At 44.7% G+C, this 16,571-nt stretch overlaps 1 protein-coding gene across 1 annotated transcript in view; it reads left to right on the forward strand.

The window, feature by feature from the left end:
* The window catches only part of FGD1 (FYVE, RhoGEF and PH domain containing 1), a 68,218-nt gene that overhangs the window by 41,986 nt on the left and 9,661 nt on the right, over nt 1-16,571 (forward strand). Inside the window, exons 6-17 of the mRNA XM_053295662.1 lie at nt 640-729; nt 1,094-1,242; nt 2,581-2,737; nt 3,416-3,554; nt 4,164-4,222; nt 7,954-8,100; nt 8,219-8,311; nt 8,964-9,043; nt 9,297-9,327; nt 10,036-10,125; nt 10,566-10,691; nt 12,764-12,922. Of these exons, the coding sequence (XP_053151637.1) occupies nt 640-729; nt 1,094-1,242; nt 2,581-2,737; nt 3,416-3,554; nt 4,164-4,222; nt 7,954-8,100; nt 8,219-8,311; nt 8,964-9,043; nt 9,297-9,327; nt 10,036-10,125; nt 10,566-10,691; nt 12,764-12,922 (1,320 nt within the window). The remainder of the gene's footprint in view (nt 1-639; nt 730-1,093; nt 1,243-2,580; nt 2,738-3,415; nt 3,555-4,163; nt 4,223-7,953; nt 8,101-8,218; nt 8,312-8,963; nt 9,044-9,296; nt 9,328-10,035; nt 10,126-10,565; nt 10,692-12,763; nt 12,923-16,571) is intronic.

Raw genomic sequence — 16,571 nt, forward strand, 5'->3', positions numbered from 1 at the left:
ATGGACCAATCCCTTGTCTAGTTTTTCAACCGGGGTGCAAGGATGATTAGTGAGTGAGCTGGAGAATTTCTTGGGTAGTGCTACCAACTCGGTGCTGTGAATAGCGTTATTTCTGTTGGACTGCTCTGCTTAATGGGGACCACTTTATTCTTTTAGCATCCTCTAAGTGCCTGGTAATATGGGACATAAAGCCCCTTTAATACATGCTTATGGGCAGAGGCGTAGCTAGGGGAGAAGGGGCCTGTGTTCACTCTTCTCCCCAGTTGCCCCTCTGAGTGAGGAAGATAATGAAGAAAATAGGGAGGGGTGGAGCTGGGGGGACCTCAGGAGCTTGGGGGCCTGGGTCTTTTGAACCCATCCACTCAATTATAGCTACACCCCTGCTTATGGGAGAAGCAGGGGTTTGCATCCACCTTAAGAACTGAACCGCAGGGTGAGTTCAATATGCACACTGCAACCCTTCCTAGGCCTGACTCTACTAGTAGAAGCAGGTGTAGAGGATACAGACCTGCTGGACAGAGGGAGAGCATCCAGTTTGTATGGTGCATCCTACTCTGGCCTATGGGGCTAGCTAGTGAATAAGATCTGGTACATTTGCTTTCTAGGGTTTTTAATCTGTTCTCATTCTTCTCTCATTAGATGACTGTTCCACAGAAGGTTTTTCGAATTGCGAATGAGCTTCTCCAAACAGAAAAGGCCTATGTGTCCCGCTTGTATTTGCTGGACCAGGTAATGTGGATACTGTGGAGCATCCAAAATCTGCTATTATGCATACATAGGATAGCATCTAAGCTTTGGGGGCATACACATTTCTCCAGTGAGCCATGTTCCACTGCATCCATTGGAAACCCTTTGGCTGGGCTACTTGTCCTGGTAGGATTGTGGCTTGTCTGCAGCCCTGTCCCTTTAATTATGTCTTTGTGGCATGCTTTGTTCTCCCATGCCATTGATAATGCCTGTAAAATAAGGATTTAGGTCTAGAAGCAGAGATTGAAGAGAAAACGGAGGGTTGAGTACTGCCAGCCCTTAACTCTGGAAAGTATCTGAGGCAAGATTGCCTCCCTTGTTGCTGAAGTGTGTTCCTGCCTCCTAGGTCTTCTGTGCCCGTCTGCTGGAGGAAGCACGCAATCGAAACTCCTTCCCAGCTGATGTGGTGATGGGCATTTTTGCAAACATCTGCTCAATTTACTGCTTCCACCAGCAATTCCTGCTTCCAGAACTGGAGAAACGTATGGAAGAATGGTGAGCAAATAGATTGGTGTAGCATCTGTACGATGGCACCATTTTCGTTTGGTCTGTGAGGTTTTCTGGATTTTGTTTTAACCATGTACAAGCCATGTTGGCAATTTGTTCACCACGGAAGCCTGCTCTGGAGACATTTTTTTGAGTTTGGGGTGGGAGTGTTATAGTGTGTGGCATCTGCACATGTTTTAAACTTCATTTGCATGATATTTGAATGAATGTGGTGTGGGGAAATCCTGTCTTCCCATCTTAATCTTCCGGGCATTTAGGGTGGCCACCATGTCCTGGTGTTGTTAATCTTGAGTATCGCAAATGCATTTAGCATGGTGTTCTTTATTTGTGTACTTTGTAGCTAGGCTCCCACATATGTGTTTTTTCCTGACCACAGCCACCTGCCTGAGGTCTTAGTTGTGTCTCCATTGTCAGTGATGTTTCTGATCTGAACCCATTTTCTTCGTAATAAATAAAGTGTGTAGAAATTTCTGTCATATCTTACAGAGTTCACAAACCTACTTGTGAGGATTTCCCCACAGTTGTATTTAGTAGTTATTTTTGCCAACCATTGTGGTATCCCCTCAATTTTAACAGTTGTGAAGGGTCTTGGGGTCTTTCACACATTAGATTGTGCCAAATTTGGTTTTGCCATTGTATGTGTACTTCATAGACTCCTAATGAGAGGCAGTCTATGTGATATGTGTCTGCAAATTTGTCTCCTCTTGTAGTTCCTATATTTGCAAGCATACTCTTGAACATCTCTGGTGAATACCTGAAAGAAAGAAAAAACCCAACAACCACCCAAATCCACAGAACATGTGAATTAACAGTTAGATCACCTGTTTCCTATATCAGAACCAACCCAGGGGAAATGCAGAAGTAAAGTAATATGATAACCACTTTGAGAACTTATTTGCTGAAGAGTGGTATATACGTACTCTTGATGATGATTACTGTAGTAACCAGGTTCAGTCCTCCCCATTTCCCTATATACTCCATTTTCACAGAAAGCCATATTTCTTCATACATTCGTAAGTCAATTTAATTTTGTTTTGAAAGTTTGATATCCTTCATTTCCTTGTTTTATGTCTCTGACCGACCTTCATTTGAGAAGGCTATGTTTTCTCATTTTAGAATCAAGGGGGTTGGGAGGTATGAATCATGTTATATTTGAGATCGATTAAGCATTTATTTTGACTTTATTCCCGGTCAGGGTGATCAGCTAGTTTTGCACTCAGAATCTGGCTGCTTTCCTGCATAAATGACAGAGCTCAGTTTCCTCCTTGGATATATTTTCTCAACTCCTGTCTTCCTATCTCTTTTTGTTTCCATTGTCCATCCCAGGGACCAACACCCTCGCATTGGGGATATCCTCCAGAAACTGGCTCCTTTTCTCAAGATGTATGGCGAATATGTCAAAAACTTTGACCGTGCTATGGAGCTTGTCAACATCTGGATGGAGCGTTCAGCACAATTCAAGGGCATTATCCATGAAGTACAGGTGAGCTTGGTCACCTTAGTACTTGTTCAGTGGGGTCTTAAATTAGTTATTGATCTAATCTCCCAAGTGTATGTATGTGTTTATTTTAAAGCAACTAGATCAAACCATTGGCCATCCCCATATGTAAGGACAAAGTGGCTCCACTGGCTTTTCATTCTGGGCTTGAGGCCAGATAGATCAAGGGAAAAGGAAATATGGTAGTAGGTAGGTGAGGGGTGGGAAACAGGGCTCTATGAATATGGCATAGCTGTAGCAAGTATGTGTATATAGCCTTTCCCCTAAAGCGCTCAAAGCACTTAAAAATTATTATTAATTGAGCTTAATGGCAAACTGTATGCACCCTTAAAGAAAATAATCTAGGGGAGCAAAAACCCATTGCAAAACAGTAGTGAATTGCTCATTCCACTCTCCCCTTTTACTCAGCTCAGGTGGGGAGAGGGATCAGTTCTTTGTTTTGTGGCCTACTTAAGATCTAAATACGCTCTGAATGTTTAGAAGGGGGTTGTTGGGAAGGAACTCATGTCTTGGCAACTGCTCGTGCCTCTGTAGGGAGACTCACCCCATACTCTGAGAACTCTGCCTCTGGTTCCCTGGGTCTCAGTTCCCGCCAAGGGCAGGCGCTTTGCCATTGGAGAATAGCCAGGCGGACAGCTCTCTTGAGATCACTCTGTGTTGCAGCGGGAAGAGATATGTGGGAACCTGACCCTACAGCACCACATGCTGGAACCAGTCCAGAGAATCCCTCGCTACGAGCTCCTGCTGAAGGACTATCTCCTCAAACTGCCTCAGGATTCGCCTGATTGCAAGGATTCCCAGAGTGAGTGCAGCTGTAAGGAGAATAGAAAGCAGGGTGTGTGAAGTCCCATAGCAGTCACAGAAGGGCATTTCATAGAGGGTGCTGTGGTCTAAAGGTGCATGTTGAATTGGCAGGCAATGCTATCTTTTCTTCAGTGCTTTCTAAAGCATGTAAATATCTAGTCAGGGATTAGTAAATTCTAGTCATCTTCTCTTTGCAGACAGTCATCTGGATAATTGAGTGAGGGGTGGGAGGTCAGTGCCCCAAACGCCATCTGACCGGTAAAGACCTGCTGATTAGCCTGTGGCCACAGAGACCACTCCTTCATTTGCTTCTGGATTGACTCCTGAGAATCAGCTGGTACCACTCAGTGGGCTTGGCTTGGCTTAGGAGCCTCAGTTGATGATCTCTTATCTTAATGGCAAACTGGAGTCAACCCTCGTGGCCCCCCTCCCACCCCCTGCATGGTGGTTAGCTGATTTAGTGTCTGCATTTTGGGAACCTGCTGGGGTGACATTGTTTTGATGGTGGTTCAAATGCAGTGCAGTGTTCCTGCTTTTTGCTTAGTAGGAAGCACTATGGAGTAAGGCCAGCTTAATAATGTGGAGTCTCCTTTTCTCTTTTGCTTAGAATCGCTGGAACTTATTGCGACAGCAGCAGAACATTCAAATGCAGCCATCCGCAAAATGGTAAGAGTGGGAGGAACCAGAGGTACCAAGGGGTGGGATACTAGGAGGTGACTGCAGCTGAGTGTGTTAGAGCAAGACGCTTTAGGAGAGTTGGGCAATGTCTTTGTTCCACAAGTGATTGCATTTATGGCACAAGCCCACTCAGGTATGCCTGAACCATCAAGACCATATTGCAGCCCCTTATCCATTCTGTACCACTAGCCAAAAAACCTGGCCTCTGCTCTCACTTCCCATCCATGTGCACACATCAGAATCACACCAGGGACTCTAATCCCTGTCTGCCCTGTATCTAAGCCTTTATTATTATCATTTCTTGTTTACACAGTCAGACAGGTGTTATTGACTGGTTTGTTTTATCCAGACATCGAGTCCTTCCCAAGGACCTGGGATGCCAGAATTTTATTGTCAATTGTTATAGATATCGTCGCAGAATATAGTCTGTTCCCAATAAAGCTGCTTTTTGTAATTGGCTGATGGTGATTTTTGTGGCCCCTATGGTGTAGAGGTGCTCTTCAAGGTCTTTTGGAACTGCACCCAGGGCGCCAATTACCACTGGGATTATTTGGGTCTTTTTCTGCCACAGCCTTTCAATTTCAATTTGTAGATCTTTGTATTTGGTGATTTTTTCTATTTCTTTTTCTTCTATTCTGCTATCCCATGGTATTGCTATGTCGATTATTTTGACTTGTTTTTCTTTCTTCTCGACTACAGTTATATCTGGTGTATTGTGTGGCAGATGTTTGTCTGTTTGTAGTCGGAAGTCCCATAATATTTTTACATCTTCATTTTCTTCAACTTTTTCAATTTTATGGTCCCACCAATGTTTGGCTACAGGTAGCTTGTATTTTTTGCAGATTTTCCAGTGTATCATCCCTGCTACTTTGTCATGCCTTTGTTTGTAGTCAGTCTGTGCGATCTTTTTACAACAGCTGATTAGGTGGTCCACGGTTTCATCTGCTTCTTTAAAAAGGCGGCACTTGCTGTTTGTGGTGGATTTTTCGACTTTTGCTCTTATTGCATTTGTTCTTAGTGCCTGTTCTTGTGCAGCCAGTATTAAACCCTCTGTTTCTTTCTTCAAGTTACCATTCTTAAGCCATTGCCAGGTCTTGGTGATGTCTGATTTTCCAGTTATATTGTGCAAATATTGACCATGCAGTGGCTTATTTTTCCATTTTTCTGCTCGGTTCTTGACTTGTTCTTTCTTGTAGGCCTGCTTTCTTTCATTGGTGTTGAATAGTTTCGCATTATTGACCATTTGAAGTGCATTTTCTTCACTGTCCTTGATATATTCTTCAAGGCCTCTTTTCTCCTCCTCTACTGTTTGATGGACTTGCAGCATTCCTCTTCCACCTGAGCCTATCGACATCACTGCGGGGGTGCAGAGCATGATTGATGGTCATGATTTTCCTGGTCTTACGATCTAGCATCTCTAGCTCTGCCTGGGTCCAGTCTATTATTCCTGCAGTGTATCTGATAACAGGTATAGCCCAGGTGTTTATGGCTTGTATGGTGTTCCCGCCATTGAGTTTGGACTTGAGGATTTTTCTAACTCTCCTGATGTATTCACTTCCAATCTTTCTTTTAACTTCAGTGTGTGCGATGTTATCAGCCTGGAGAATGCCCAAGTATTTGTAAGGTTCTTTCTCTTCCAGGTTCTTGATCTTGCTTCCATTGGGCAGTTCTATTCCTTCTGTTTTTGTTATTTTCCCTCTGTTCATTATTAATGCAGCACACTTGTCTAGTCCAAACTCCATTGCTATATTGCTACTGAATATACGGACAGTGTTTAGCAGTGATTCGATTTCTGACTGGGACTTTCCATACAACTTCGGATCGTCCATGTACAGTAGATGGTTGATTTGACTTGATGTTTTAGATGTTTGGTATCCGAGGCCTGTTTTGTTTAGTATTTGTGAAAGTGGGGTCATGGCGATTACAAACAACAGAGGGGATAGTGAGTCCCCTTGGAAAATACCTCTTCTAATGCTAACCTGTCCAAGTGTCTCGCCATTGATTGTTAACTGTGTACTCCACATGCTCATTACTTTTTTAATCCAAAAATGGCCCAGGGCAGTTTACACAGAGAATAAATAAATAAGATGGCTCCCTGTCCCCAAAGGGCTTACATTCTAAAACGAAACATAAGATAGACACCAGCAACAGTCACTGGAAGTACTGTGCTGGGGGGTGGATAGGGCCAGTTAGTTACTCTCCCCCTGCTAAATAAAGAGAATCACCACAGTAAATGGTGCCTCTTTGCCCAGTTAGCAGGGGTTAGGGTTAGTATGTTGTTTATTTATTATGAGTATTTATATCCACATTTCTCTGCTGTGTAAACCACTTTGTGAACTTCCTATTGAAAAGCAGCATATAAATAATCTAAATACATTTCCCACCTTGTGCCAGTGCACTTCTATCCCCTAGCTTCATTCTATACAGTTAATGTGTGGATATTTGTTTCCGTCCCTGTTTTGCACCAAACCTTGTGTTCTGCTGGGTTGAACACAATTGGGATGGAAGGGTCTGCTTGAATTTGAATTCATATCTCCAAGTTTGCGAGATAAGATGTAAGTTGGTGCACCTTCTTTCTCTTAGCTAGAATTGTAGCTCTTCTAGGGGAGTGGGGAGCAAATGTTAATGCCATGACTCAAGCCAATGTTATGGGGGCCTGGTGGCTGGCATTTCACTTAGAGAATTTTGGAAATACTGACATCGGATCACATATATTTCAAGGTCCAATGAGATTCATGTTCTATAACGTAACTTTGTCATCATGTACCCCAACTTGCAACAAATATATGCAACTGCATTTGTTAGCATTCATCCCTTGTTATCTTTGCCTCTCCTATCTCTCACCTCTCTCCACTGACCAATTTTAGATTGTTAGTTTCCTTGGGGCAAGGACCTGTCTTCTTGCTTATGCTGTAAAGAGCCATGTCTATGTGATATGAATAACAACATTACTCACAACTGGACACTTCTTTGGTGTTTTGGGACTTGCTTGAGCTACCAGAATTTAGTTATTTCTTTTGATGGGTATTATGTTAATCAAAAATAGACACACTCCATGCTTCAGTGTGATGTACGGATGTGGCACGCTTTGGCAACAATGGTACATCTTGTAAGAAAATTGAATTGTATCCAGTTTTTCCTGTAACAGTGATTCCCAGATGTTACTGACTACAACTCCCATCATTCCTAGCTGCAATGGCCAGGGGTGTAGTTAGGGGAGCGGTAGCCCCTCGGAGTGAGGGAGATAATGAAGAAAATACGGAGGGAAGGAGCAGGTGGGCCATCAGGAGCTGGGGGGGTCCAGGTTCTTTGAACCCATCAGCTCAATTATAGCTACACCCCTGGCAGTGGCTTTTGGCTAGGAATTTTGGGAAATGTAATCCACAACATCTGGGAATCCGTTACAGGGATCACTGGTTGTATCTTTTTCTTTCTGTCACATTGGGATCCCAGCCTGCCTCCAAGAAGCTCAGTGGCTTACATGGGGCCTTCCTCATTCCATTTTATCTTTACAACAATCCTATGAGGTGGGTTAGAAAGAGAGGAAGACTGACATGTCCAGTTGTCACATTGTAAGCTTCTCAGCTAAGCAAGGACTTGAACCAGGGTTCTTGCTCCAAGTCCATCACTCTGTTCACTGCCCCATGGCGGCTGTGCATTTGAGCAGTAGACTCGGAGTGTCTGTGAGGCCACTTACCAAGGACTGCTACCCTTTCTAGGAGAGGATGCACTCACTGCTGAAGGTGTACGAGCTACTTGGAGGTGAAGAAGACATTGTCAGTCCCACGAATGAGCTCATCAAGGAAGGGCACATTCTGAAGCTTTCTGCCAAGAATGGTACCACACAGGACCGGTATCTGATTCTGGTGAGGAGGCGGTGGGTGCCTAACATTCTCCCTTTTTTCACCTGGCCCAAGTCAGGTGTGCCAGGAAGTCCTCTGCTTCTTCACACCACATCACTGTGAACTCTTTTGTCTTGTCCAGTTCAATGACCGGTTGCTGTACTGTGTGCCAAAGCTACGTCTCATTGGCCAGAAATTTGGAGTCCGTGCTCGGATAGACGTCGAGGGGATGGAGGTAAGTGAGGAGGGGATGGAGGGAAGTAACAGAGTCATGTCAGTTTGGCTTCTGGGAGACTAATAAACTCCATAGCAACCCCTCTGGGTTGAAACTGGGAATGTTTTGATGATGATGATGTTGATTTACACTTTATATCCCACTCTTCCTCCAAGGAGCCCAGAGCGGTGTACTACATAAGTTTCTCCTCACAACAACCCTGTGAAGTAGGTTAGGCTGAGAGAGAAGTGACTGGCCCAGAGTCACCCAGCAAGTCTCATGGCTGAATGGGGATTTGAACACGGGTCTCCCCAGTCCTAGTCCAGCACTCTAACCACTACACCACACTGGCTCCTCGATTGGGCTCCTTACCCACAAGATTAGAACTTGGGGGTAAGAAAAGACCTACCCCTGGTTTCTGATTCCTGCTCTGGGTGATAGCATGAAACCACCATGATGTTTTGGATCAGTCTGGGATTAAGTGTGACATCAGGCAAATGTATAGGCTGGTTCACACATGCATATCTATAATTTGATTACTCAGTGCTTGGTGATTTGGCAGTTGAATATGTGAAAGGACTCTATTTGCAGTGTTAGGGGTGATTCTGACTGCAGTGTTTGAAAGCATGCCTGTGTGAACCAGGCCCGTGTTTCCATCTTTCTTACTCTGCAGTTGAAAGAGACCAGCAGCCTCAACGTACCCCGGACCTTCCTTGTATCAGGGAAGCAGCGATCCCTAGAGCTTCAGGCCAGGTACAGCCAGCAAATGGAGTTTCTTATGCTTCCCTTTCTCAAAACAAAAAAGAATTGTTCCTCCATTGGAGAGCATGGCTCTGTTGTTCCAGTAACTGCCCTCAGCACCTTTTTTACGCCCCCCCCCATTGGGTCAGACCAATAGGAACCTGGTCCTCCTTGCCACTACCCAGATCAGACTAACTGATCCCTCCCTCCCAGAGTAAATGCCCCATTAGCATGTCCTCTAACAACTTCTGCCATTCTTCTTTAGGACTGAAGAGGAGAAACGAGATTGGATCCAGGTAATTGCCAGTCTTTTTCACTTGTAGCATAATGCAGTCCTTTCTCATCATGGAAGGAAGAATGTGCCCACTGTCTCTTGTAGTTATTGTTAGATCCCTCATCCCACAGAATCCTTTTAGTGAAGGATTTGGAGGATGGGGAGCAGAGAGGCTTCTGTTAATTAGCAGTGTACAGGGTGCTAGACCACTGCATAGATGGCTTTTGTAAGATCAGTCAGCAGAGAAGGAAGAGGTCATGGGGCAGTCTGGTCAGGAATGATGTAGTGTGGGATGGCTTCGTGCCAGCTTCTTACAAGTTCAGATATTGACACTGTGACCCATGTCACCTATTGACAGTGCAGATCTTGCAGTGGGTGCACATTTGATGGTGCAACAGACCTGTGGCATAGGGCATAGTGGTGCAACAGATTTGCAGGATTGCACTGAAGCAAGTGCCTCCGAAAGACAGGGAGAATAGGAGGTTGAAAATGAAGGAAAGATGAGTGAGACTTTGGGGTGGGGCGGGGGGAGAGACCCCTTGCTATCCCATAGTATGTGGTAGGAAGAAACTGGGATGGGAGGGAAGTGTGGATGCGGGGATTCCCTAAGCATCCTTGACTCTTCCTCTTTATCCTCTCCCCATCATAAAAGGATGGGATTTTGCTTCCCTTTCCATGTCAGAAATTTGTTTCTCTATTATCACAAATATTATATTGTTAAAACTATCAGGCAATACAGGCAACAATCCAGAAGCATGAACAGACTCTGGAGACATTCAAGCAGCTGGTCAGCGAGGAGGAGACGCCCCCCAATTCGCCTGTGAGTCGTAGCTTTGTGTGTGCATGGGTCTGTCTTTAGTGGGAGGAGTGAGATTTCCATTTGTTTTCCATTTGTGACTGAACTTGGCTCAATTGAGAGGTCTGAGGGCTATTCCTAGGAATTTTGTACTCTGTGCTTTAAAAAAACACACAACAGTCTGCAGCAAGCTAACCCAAATTCTGAGACAATAAAAATTTAATTCTGCAGCTTGCAAACATTAAGCAAATTAACATGACTCCTCTTACTCTGCATAATTTAATCTGCCTCATAAGGAAGGGCAACAAGGTCTTCAGAGCCTCTCCCTCTGAACACTGGAAATCTCATTCAGCCTCTTCTCTAGCTTCTGCGATCTTGCTAGATGTTGCACACATGCTTTCAAATATATATTTGCAACCGTAATGGCTAGAGTTAACTTTATTGTCCCACTGTGCTGTGTGCAGGGATGCGAGCTAGGCCGGCGGGCACCCACGCCGATCCGGGAGAAGGAGGTGACCTTGTGTATGCAGTGCAAAGAGCCCTTCAATGCCCTCACCAAGCGGAGGCACCATTGCCGGGCCTGTGGCCATGTGAGTGTTAGCTGAAGTGGGAAGGGTTCAGTCTGGGGCTCTATATTTGCCACTTCACAGTGCCACTCCTCCTCCTTTCCCCATTCCCTGTGGCAGCCTCCTTGGAGGAACAGAAAGACACACATCTGATGGAAAAATCAATTTGGTCTGTGTGTAATAATGTCTCATCCTGCAAGCCTTGTCCAATATTGTTGCCCTCTCCTCTTATGGCATTGGTTTTGCAAACTATCTGCTTTTAGAGAACCTTTCCTCACTGACTCATCTGCTAAGGAATCTCTGCATGTCTGCCATGAAATCCAAGTGCATTGCAGGGAATTCTGTGGGATGTTCTATGGTCCCAAGGCATGGTCTGAGGGCATATGGTGCAGTACCTTGCTGAAGCTCAGCAACTCTTGGTTTGGTCAGTGCCTAGATGATTGGCAGCCTGGGAATCTCCTTGAGTTTCACCAGGGGAGAAAGGTGGGGTATGAATTGAATAATAAATAAAATGTTATGTGGCCTTCACTGTTCACTAGGTTTCTTGTGCCCTCACTGTTGCTAAATGTGAACTGAGAGAGCCTAAAATATACCTAACATTGAGGTCATTCACACAATCGAAAACTGTATTCTACCCAGGTTTGGGAGCTGTGTGTACTCCCAATTTTTGATTGTGTGGAAGCAAGGTTAGAGGAAAACCTGGGTAGCTTTTTCTCCTACCTTGCTTCCACACAATCACTTCTACCCAGGTTTTCCTCTAACCTTGCTTCCACACAATCAAAAATTGGGAGTACACACAGCTCCCTGGGTAGAACACAGTTTTTGATTGTGTGAATGACCTCATTATCTTGCAACACATTGCAGGGAAAGATCAGTACTAATGGGGAAACTTCTTTGTTATGATTGATCTTCTCAGTGGGGAAATCTTGATCAATCAAAGGAACCCCTAGGATTTCCTGGAGCAGGAAACCACTTCCCTAGGGTACCACTATGATCGTTTTACACACAAAGTACAGGTGAAACTCGGAAAATTAGAATATCGTGCAAAAGTCCATTAATTTCAGTAATGCAAATTAAAAGGTGAAACTGATATATGAGACAGACGCATTACATGCAAAGCGAGATAAGTCAAGCCTTAATTTGTTATAATTGTGATGATCATGGCGTACAGCTCATGAAAACCCCAAATCCACAATCTCAGAAAATTAGAATATTACATGGAACCAAGAAGACAAGGATTGTAGAATAGAACAGTATCGGACCTCTGAAAAGTATAAGCATGCATATGTATTCAGTACTTGGTTTGGGCCCCTTTTGCAGCAATTACTGCCTCAATGCGGCGTGGCATGGATGCTATCAGCCTGTGGCACACTGATGAGGTGTTATGGAAGACAAGGATGCTTCATTAGCGGCCTTCAGCTCTTCTGCATTGTTTGGTCTCATGTCTCTCATCCTTCTCTCGGCAATGCCCCATAGATTCTCTATGGGGTCAGGTCAGGCGAGTTTGCTGGCCAATCAAGCACAGTACACTGTATACTTTTCAGAGGTCCAATATTGTTCTATTCTACAATCCTTGTCTTCTTGGTTCCATGTAATATTCTAATTTTCTGGGGTTGTGGATTTGGGGTTTTCATGAGCTGTACGCCATGATCATCACAATTATAACAAATTAAGGCTTGACTTATCTCGCTTTGCATGTAATGCGTCTGTCTCATATATCAGTTTCACCTTTTAATTTGCATTACTGAAATTAATGGACTTCTGCACGATATTCTAATTTCCGAGTTTCACCTGTAGAATCAAGTGGCAAAAGAGGGTGTGTTTAAAAATTATTGTCCTGCTTTTCACTGCTTCCCTATGAAAAGACTCTACACACAGAAAAGAAGAGAGAAGACTAGGCTGAATCATTCCTCTTGGCATTCTGGTTTTTGGTGGGCAGAGAGTGTTTTTAATTCAAATATACACCTTTCCACCCATCGCAGTCTGAAATGGCAAAGTCCAAGAAACACTTTTAACACTGGATTGCTCTTGCTACAGAGTGACTCTGTCAGTGTTTGTCCTAACACAACAAATGTCCTTTCACCCACTTGCTGCAGGTTGTCTGTGGAAAATGTTCAGAATTCCGAGCCCGCCTGGTATATGACAACAACCGGCCCAACCGTGTCTGTACCGACTGCTATACAACGCTACAGGGCTCCCCTGCCAGCCCCACCCCACACCCCAATACGCCTCAGCGCCGGAGATCCATTCTGGAGGTGAGACTGGCCGTCCCTGCCACAGGAAATCCTATCAGTGGTAGGGCATCTCCTTCTAAAACTAGATGGCTTCCTTCAGTGGGGTACTTAATGGAGAATACCCCTTGCTGTATCCTGCACCTTGTACTGCTGTTTTTCAAGCAAAATCATTGCAACCTCCTTGTGCTTCTTGCAACAGTTGTTTTTCCCCCTAGGGAACGCCTTTCAGCAATTGCACCCCAAAATGAGAGGCCAACATGCTTCCTTGCTAGCTGATTAAAGTGGGGGCCCACATTGCAATAGTTTATTGCTAGGGCCATTTTAAAAAAATAAATAAATCACAGAATGTTATATAGAATGCAGAATTCATCTTCTTGGCCATTTCTGTGGCCAAGAAAATGGATAGATCTCTATCTAGCTATCTAGCTATCTATCTAATATACCGCCCTTCCAAAAATGGCTCAGGGTGGTTTACATCAAAATGTAAAGATTTGTGAAAATCTTGCTATTCTTAGTTCTCCTGGTTATACATAAGAAGCTGCCTTTTATGAAATACAGTACATCTAGCCACATCTTTTCTACTCAGACTATTAGCAGGTCTCCAAAGTCTGAGGCAGAATTCAATCTGAAGATGCCAGAGAATGAATGTGACACCTTGTGCATGCAAAGCTAGAGTCGCAGATATCCGTTTTTAAAAAGGAGTTTCTTTAAAGTGTTTTCAAAAGGTATGGAAACATGGGGGAAATCGTAAGAGGGGCTCCCTATTGCAGGGATTCTCTTCACTGCTCCCTGCCTTTCCCCATGGATTCCTCTTGCCCCGTTTTCTGTCCTGCTAGTCCTTTACCTTATCTCACTTTGCATGACTGTCAGATAGGAGAAAGTTCTTAAGTGAACATGTATGGCATTGTTTTACATAAACTTTTGCTGCTGCTGCTACAACATGGGGTTTGTGGCAAAAGAACTAATGCTAAAGCATATTTAAGTCGCTTTGAATTAAGTCCACCTGGCCTGCATCCAGCTTTTTCTCTCTTCAGTAACAGAAATACTGCTGACCCTTCAATAATAATAATAATAATAATAATAATAATAGACCAAAATAATCCCAGTGGTAATTGGCGCCCTGGGTGCAGTTCCAAAAGACCTTGAAGAGCACCTCAACACCATAGGGGCCACAGAAATCACCATCAGCCAATTACAAAAAGCAGCTTTACTGGGAACAGCCTATATTCTGCGACGATATCTATAACCATTGACAATAAAATTCTGGCATCCCAGGTCCTTGGGAAGGACTCGATGTCTGGATAAAACAAACCAGTCAATAACACCTGTCTGACTGTGTAAACAAGAAATAATAATAATAGTAATTTCAAATTATTATTATTATTACATTGTATATCACACTCTTCCTCCAAGGAGCCCAGAGCTGTGTATTGCATTCTTAGGTTTCTCCTCACAACAACCCTGTGAAGTAGGTTAGGCTGAGAGAGAAGTGACTGGCCCAGAGTCACCCAGCTAGTCTCATGGCTGAATGGGGATTTGAACTCGGGTCTCCCCGGTCCTAGTCCAGCACTCTAACCACTACACCACGCTGGCTCATTATTCAGTGATCTGTAGACTACAGAGCAGTTCTGAGGCTGTGAGCATCCCAAGTGGCCATAGTTGGAGAGACACTGCAGGTCAAGATGGGACTTTTGGATGGATGCAGCAAGGAACAATTATGATCTGATTAGTTCACAGTATTTATCATGCTTAGAGTGTTCAAAGCAAGAGTGTTCTTACAACAAGCCTGTAAGGCAGGCCAGGGTGGTAATATCCATATGGCCAATGAGGGTCTGCGACTGCAGGAATAGTGGTTTGCCTATGGCCTCCTAGTGAGTTAATGGCAGAGGCAAGATTTGAACTAGAAACGTTCAGTTTTTAAGCCTCTTTGCTGCACGAACTCTTGACCTGAACAGAGGTTTATTGATATCTTAGAACCACTCTTGGGCTACCTACATACAGGGCTGCACGTACTCTGTGAATAATATACAGTTAAGCCTGAGAAAACAGGTATGTCTTAAGGGTCTTTTGAAAAGCAATCAGAGATGGAGATGTTCTTATTTTGACAAAGAGCATGTTCCAAAGCCCTGGGGCAGCCAGAAAGGCCCGGTCTCGAGTTGCCACCAGACGGGTTAGTGGCAATCATAACCGGACCTCCCCAGATTATCTTAATAGGTGGCATAAGGAGCGTAGGGAAGCTGGCGGCAGCCCATGTGTGGCTGACCAGCCCCGCCTCCCATGTCTGACATCAGACACAGGGGCCCAGCTAGCCACACCCCCACATCTGACATCAGACATGGGGCATAATCTCCCTCCCAGACGAGCTGTGCAGCCCCGTTTGGAAGGGAGATCGGCCCACGCTGTGTTGGGCAGCGCGGGCCGATCTCCCTTCCAAATGCCGCCAGCCTCCCTATGCTCCTGCTGCCACCTGTTAAGATAATCTGAGGAGGTCCAGTTATGGTTGCCACTAACTTGCCTGGTGGCAGCTTCTTTGAACCTGTTCGTCCAATGGTGGCTCCGCCCCTGGGTGGCAGGATTCATGACAAAGGAGATGCTCTGTTAAGTACCCTGGACCCAAGCCATTGAGAGCTTTAACCAGCACTTTGTATTTCGCTCGAAAACGTATCAGCAGCCCGTGCAATTCTTTTAAAATGAGTGTAATATGATCGCTTTGGGTTGTCCCAGACATTAATCTGGCTGCTACATTCTGTACCAATTGTAGTTTCCATACAAAGGCAACCCCACATAGAGAGTATTACAGTAGTCAAGCTTGGAGGCTACCAGCATATGCACCACTGAAGGTTCACTTACCTCCAGAGATGGGTGTAGCTAACGTATCAGCCGAAGCTGATAAAAAGTGCTTCTTGCCACTGCCTCAACCTGAGAAACCAGAGAGACTTTTGGATCCAGGAGAACTCACAAGCGATGTACCTGATCTTTCAGGAGGAATGTAACCCCATTGAGAACAGGATCTAAACCATCTCTTGGGTCCTGACCCCACCCCAGTTAGTGAAGGTAAAGTTGTGCTGCTGCCAACTCCTGGCGACCACAAAGCCCTGTGGTTGTCTTTGGTAGAATTCAGGAGAGGTTTACCATTGCCATCTTCTGCACAGTGTGAGATGATGCCTTTTCAGCATCTTCCTATATCACTGCATCCCAATATAGGTGGGTCCCATAGTCTGGGAAACATATCAGCAGGGATTTGAACCAGAAACCTTTTGCTCCTTAGGCTAGTTACTTCCACGCTGCGCCATTAGGTGGCTCCAGTCAGTACCTCCGTCTTATTTGGATTCAACTTCAGTTTGTTATTCCTCATCCAGCCCATTACTGCCTCCAGGCAGGCATTTAGAGAAGTTATGCCATTTCCTAATGAGGCCGATATGGAGAAATAGATTTGGGTGTCATCAACATATTGCTAACACCTTACACCTAGGTATGTGCACAAATGTTTCAGCGGGGAGAGGAGCGATACCTTAACTACGGTAAAGCAGGTCCTTACCTGCTCCTCTGCCATTTTGCTGCTTTTCCAGGTGCAGCACTGTGCCACTCAGAAGTCCGCGTGCAGGCACAGGGCCTCATCCAGCAACCTGCACGCGGTGGCAAGACACACATGGCAACCATGTGCATGGTA

The sequence above is a fragment of the Hemicordylus capensis genome, chromosome 2 (genome assembly GCF_027244095.1).
Source record: "Hemicordylus capensis ecotype Gifberg chromosome 2, rHemCap1.1.pri, whole genome shotgun sequence".
In the NCBI taxonomy this organism is placed as follows: domain Eukaryota; kingdom Metazoa; phylum Chordata; class Lepidosauria; order Squamata; family Cordylidae; genus Hemicordylus; species Hemicordylus capensis.